The sequence below is a fragment of the Doryrhamphus excisus genome, chromosome 17, assembly GCF_030265055.1.
Source record: "Doryrhamphus excisus isolate RoL2022-K1 chromosome 17, RoL_Dexc_1.0, whole genome shotgun sequence".
Classification (NCBI taxonomy): domain Eukaryota; kingdom Metazoa; phylum Chordata; class Actinopteri; order Syngnathiformes; family Syngnathidae; genus Doryrhamphus; species Doryrhamphus excisus.
This window is the reverse complement of record NC_080482.1, coordinates 13,452,501-13,457,805: the sequence shown is the minus strand read 5'-3', so window position 1 is coordinate 13,457,805 and position 5,305 is coordinate 13,452,501. Positions and strand designations below refer to the sequence as shown.

The 5,305-nt window shown below is 42.8% G+C and overlaps 1 protein-coding gene across 3 annotated transcripts in view; it reads left to right on the top strand.

Moving 5' to 3' along the window:
• Positions 1 to 649: 649 nt before the first annotated feature.
• The window catches only part of ica1 (islet cell autoantigen 1), a 24,604-nt gene continuing 19,948 nt past the window's right edge, over positions 650 to 5,305 (top strand). Inside the window, exons 1-6 of one of the 3 annotated variants that reach the window (XM_058054048.1) lie at positions 650 to 819; positions 2,979 to 3,008; positions 3,091 to 3,262; positions 3,717 to 3,789; positions 3,866 to 3,989; positions 4,059 to 4,257. In XM_058054048.1, coding sequence (XP_057910031.1) covers positions 2,992 to 3,008; positions 3,091 to 3,262; positions 3,717 to 3,789; positions 3,866 to 3,989; positions 4,059 to 4,257 — 585 coding nt within the window. In that variant the 5' untranslated portion in view covers positions 650 to 819; positions 2,979 to 2,991. Of the gene's footprint in view, positions 820 to 1,247; positions 2,576 to 2,978; positions 3,009 to 3,090; positions 3,263 to 3,716; positions 3,790 to 3,865; positions 3,990 to 4,058; positions 4,258 to 5,305 lie in introns of those variants that run through there. The other 2 variants (XM_058054047.1, XM_058054046.1) reach the window with 2 other exon arrangements.

Genomic DNA, 5,305 nt, shown 5'->3' with positions numbered 1-5,305 from the left:
AGGGTGTACCTCGCCTCTCGCCCGAAGACAGCTGGGATAGGCTCCAGCAACCCCCGCGACCCTTGTGAGGAAAAAGCGGTAGAAAATGAATGAATGAATGAATGAAAAAATGACCTTTACAGTATGTGCAAATACAAATTGGCGGTGTTCTCCAATGTTACCATATCTAACTGTGTGGAGTTTGCATGTTCTCCCCGTGCATGCGTGGGTTTTCTCCGGGTACTCCGGTTTCCTCCCACATTCCAGAAACATGCTAGGTTAATTGGTGACCCCAAATTGTCCATAGGTGAATGTGAGTGTGAATGGTTGTTTGTCTATATGTGCACTGTGATTGGCTGGCGACCAGCCCAAGGTGTACCCCACCCGAAGACAGCTGGGATAGGCTCCAGCACCCCCGCCACCCACGTGGGGATAACCGGTAGAAAATGAATGAATGAACAACAAAATAAAAATGAAAAATCCCAACTTAGAGTAATTTCACTCAACAGTGATAGCATTAAGAATATTTTTACAACTTGAAATACCACATTTGTTGTGAATATACAACCCACCTTAGATGTGTTGCAATATCCTGCCATTAGCGTGTCAGATTACTTGTATCCATCAGCCGTGAAATCCAATCCACACGGATCAAACAAACAAGTGCTCATAATGCGTATTGTTCCACATGAAGACAAACAATCGAACAGCCAATCAGATGAAGGGGGCGTGGAGGCACCCTGGATGACGGCATCGAGATACGGTGTTGATGATGATGATGAGGCAGATGTTCGTGGAATGAACAGAGGCAGCAAATTAAGGCGACAACAATTCTCCGAGGTGCGTGGTACTATGATTCTTTTCATTTGGACATGATTTTACAAGAATGTCAGTGAACAAGCTTGTCCAATACGCAGGCTTCCGCATTCATGGTGCAGTGACTCATTGTCGTGCTCCCCTACTATGACGTTAAGGGTTGTTATACTGTCGTCATTATGGAAGTAACTGCATGTTTGTGGTCTAGTCATCTGCGTGCGCAATATGAGGCGCCTTTGTGATCGATTAGGAGTCGTGACATAGCTGCGCCGAATAATTTATCACTATTGATTAGTGTCACCACGGTGATTGACAGCAGGTGATGCGAGAGGGGCTGTCGTCAGCTTAATGATAACATCTATACATATCTAGGTTGGCGACTCCAAATTGTCCATAGGTATGAATGTGAGTGTGAATGGTTGTTTGTCTATATGATATGTGCCCTGTGATTGGCTGGCGATCAGTCCAGGGTGCACCCTGCCTCTCGCCCAAAGACAGCTGGGATAGGCTCCAGCACGCCCGCGACCCACGCGCGGTAGGAAATTAATGAATGAATGAATGAACAAAGTTTAAGCAATTGTTTCCTCTATCCTGTGTTTATTTCCGGTTGCTGCAAACTAGCCATTTCCGTGGATCTCCGGAACACCAGGGGTACAAAAGTAGCATTCAGACATTCAGGATAAATGACCGAGTTTACCTCAACTAACCTAAAACTGGGCTTAATTGGCTGCACAAAGCCCAATGTAGTATAAGTAGACGCCGACTAACGAAGCCAAGAGAAAGGAAATCCTCATAGCGGCTTACGAGGACGCAAACGAGCAAATTAAAAAGAACGGCAACACCACCACAGTCATAAAATAAAAACTATTAATACCATATCACCATTACTGGCTCCTAGCTTCAACCGTGTAATGTAGTACACTGCTACCTTAACAACACATCGGGCTGATACATGACTAAAACATCCCAGCTTAATCCCTTATCCTGGTTTTGTCTAATAGGCACCAGTAGATTAGATGAGCTGTGTTTGTGTGTTTCCATTCTAGCCTGCTTCGCTTTAGCACTTTAACTTCCCGAAAAGCGTAGTCACGATAGCGTGTCATTTCGCTGGAACGGTTATGTTGTCTAATGCTTTTAGTCGTTACACTTTAACGTCTTATATTGACATCCGCGTTGTTCCTGCAAAAGTAATTTCCGTGATCCTCCAGAACACCAGGAGGCGCTAGGGCACCAATACGTTGAGCTGTGTTTGTGTATGTTACATTCTAGCTAGCTTTCGCTTTAGCACTTTAACTGCCTTAGAAACGTAGTCATGATAGTGTCTAACTTCGCAGGTATGGTTATGTTTGTCTAAAGCTTTTTAGTAGTTGCACTTTAACATCTTACATTGGCGTCTGCAAGTTTTTCCTACAAAAGTAGCCATTTCCGTGATCCTCCGGAACACCAGGAGGTGCTATTGCACTAATAAATTAAGACAATTATAGCCACCTGCTAAGAGGGGTGTGTGTCTACATCCTAGTTAGCTTTCGCTTTAGCACTTTAAGTCCCTAATTAACTTATTAGTTGCTTGTAGTTACTCCTTAATGTCTCACGTTACGGTCCACATGCTGACGGCATGTTTTAAGTGCCGCTGTTGTCCGGCACCTAGCGTTAACGGAGGGTTTTTGTACATAATATAGCACTACAACTCAAAGACAAATTTGACATCTTCTGGAAGACGATTTCTTAGGTACACTGTAGCCAAGCGGATAACCGTGAGAAAGTCACTTTACATGCTATTGTAAGTAAAAACCTTTATTTTCCCCATTGCGTTCACGCAAACTTTATTGTACAACTCAAACTGTTGTTTTGAATGCTGAGCGTTAAACCTGTTCCCCAGTGATAACTGTTAAAGGGTAGAGAGGTCGTATATGTTTTTTTAAGCACCCCAGACACTTTAAAGACAAAACGTATGACAAAATTTTCATTTGCAGATAGCTGGTATGTACAGTATAGTACTGACTTCACTAAGCCGCTAACGCTTTGTGCCACCAGGGGGCATGTTTTCGCTAATGTTATAGCCCTCGACTCTTTTAGTCTTTGGAATTTTGGTTTATATCGTTCAGCATTCACACAATGTATGACATAAAATCAAAGTGAACCTCAGCACACAGTATCTCTAACGTAATTAAATCTCCCTAAAGGTCAACCTAGAAGATGGAGGGAGGCAACTTGTGAGTACACACATTCATTGAACATGAATGTGGCCACATGACATGTGACATGATTATAAAAATAACAATACTACATCTGTAGTGGTTACTCTCGAGACCCCTTGGACCGACTCATCCTGGGCCAGGACTCATCAGTGATGAGCAGGTTTCAGCAGAGGTACTGGAAAACTAAGCAGACGCTCATCAGGGTCACCGGGAAGAAGGAGGATGAATGTGTGGTGGCGTCAGATGCTGACCTGGATGGAAAACTGGAGGTACGCTTCCTCTTGCTGGGAGATGCTGCACTGTCTCGTAGGATTTGCTTTGAAGCTGTATGAAATGTATTATTCAGTATGTCTCTTTAGCGAGCACGCTGTAAGGTGCAGACCTCCACGAGGTGGGGCACTTGTGTCATGGAGGTGGTGCTTATGTCTGCGTTTTTTTATAGGACAAAGACAAAATAAGTATACAAAAACACAATTTTTACCCTCAACAGTGTACTCAAGCACATTTAACTGAATACTGCAATCTAGTTGCCACTGCAGAGAACACACTACATATGAACTTTGGTGCTTATGGTTCCTGCATTTGCTGCAAATCGGCATATAATCATGTTTTAATAGAAAAGAACGTTCTCAGGACCGTTTCAGATGAAGCGGTAACATTGGAATTTTAATTCTAGATCTTTCTGAAAGTGATGCACACTTTTTTTTGTCTGTGGCTCTTCAGGTGTTTCACTCCATCCAGAGAACTTGCATGGAACTGCTGAAGGTCATCGAGCAATATCAGAGGAGGATCTGCTGTAAGACGCAATTCCACCTGATGATCATACACTTTATTTCAACTGTTCACGACTGAAGCTTTGCGTTCCTCTGCAGTTCTTTCCCAGGAGGAGAGCGAGCTGGGTCGTTTTCTGCGTTCGCAGGGCTCTCAGGATAAAAGCAAGGCTGGAAAGATCATGCAGGCCACAGGCAAAGCGCTCTGCTTCTCTTCACAGCAGAGGTGAGGAGCATGTCTCCCGCAGAACAGAAAAAGAGATGCTGACATCATTTTGGTCGTTCCCCTCCACAGACTGGTCCTGAGGAAGCCTCTGTGCCGTTTGTACCAAGAAGTGGAGACCTTCCGCTTCAGGGCCATCTCGGACACGTGGCTGACGGTCAATCGAATGGAGCAGTCCAGGACGGAGTACCGTGGCGCACTTCTGTGGATGAAGGACGTGTCTCAGGAGCTGGATCCAGACACACACAAGCAGATGGAGAAGTTCCGTAAGGTCAGTGCAGGGGTGGGAAAACTTTGTGGTGATTAGCTCGGCAGTGGCTAGTAAATAGCGGTATAGTTCCAGGCTAACGGCCAGCTAACTAGTGCGCTTGCTACTATTATACCCGTTCTCGTTTTCAGTCATGGCAAGCTATGGAGCAAGCTTTGTTTGGTCACATTGTTTAGTAGACACTGTCATCCGATTGCTTCTCTGGCGATACCTGGTCATTGTCTCCACTATTGATTAATCTAATGATTGATAAAGATCCCTGTGAGGATAAGCGGTAGAAAATGAATGAATGATTATCAATACAGGAGGCTTCCACTGGCTAATCAGAACCATTCCTTTTTCAAATCGGATATCCCGTTGCGTTTATCGCTAACAACCCTACGTATTATAGACAAACACTACTTTCTATCTCCCGATTAATTGAGTTAACTGGATGAAGTTTGATTAATCGTGATTAAATATTTGAATCAATTGACATCCCTAGTTAAAACATTAAATTACATTAAAAACGGGCTCCAGTTTTTGTATTAATCAGTTTTCATGGAAGATTTTCACTCAAATTTCGCCTCAACTTTTGTGCAATATCGCACGTAAGAAACGAGTCCGTCTTCCCTCCACCGTAACGTACCACAAAGCACCCTAAACGTTACTGCGCTTTACATTTTTATGTGTGTGACTGCTAAATAACCCGCCATGGGGCAAAGTTGCAGGTGGCAGCAATTTGATAAAGACGGTGACAAACATCTCAGGATGTACAGAAACGTCCGGCCATTCCTCATACATGATTTATTATTTCACATTGTTTTCTAAATGTGAATATAATCATTCATATAAAATAATAATTTTTTGTACAATTGGGTTTTGTCTGACCTTTTGGAACACATTAATGACTAACACCAAGGTTCCACTGTTTTATATATTAACATAACATCTATAACCTGTAATGATTTGTCGAGCACTGTAGCACTGTTTAAAGTAAATAAATTATATTATTACTCATAAAAGTAAATAAATAAATAGAATAAAGTGTAAAATAATAATACATTGAATT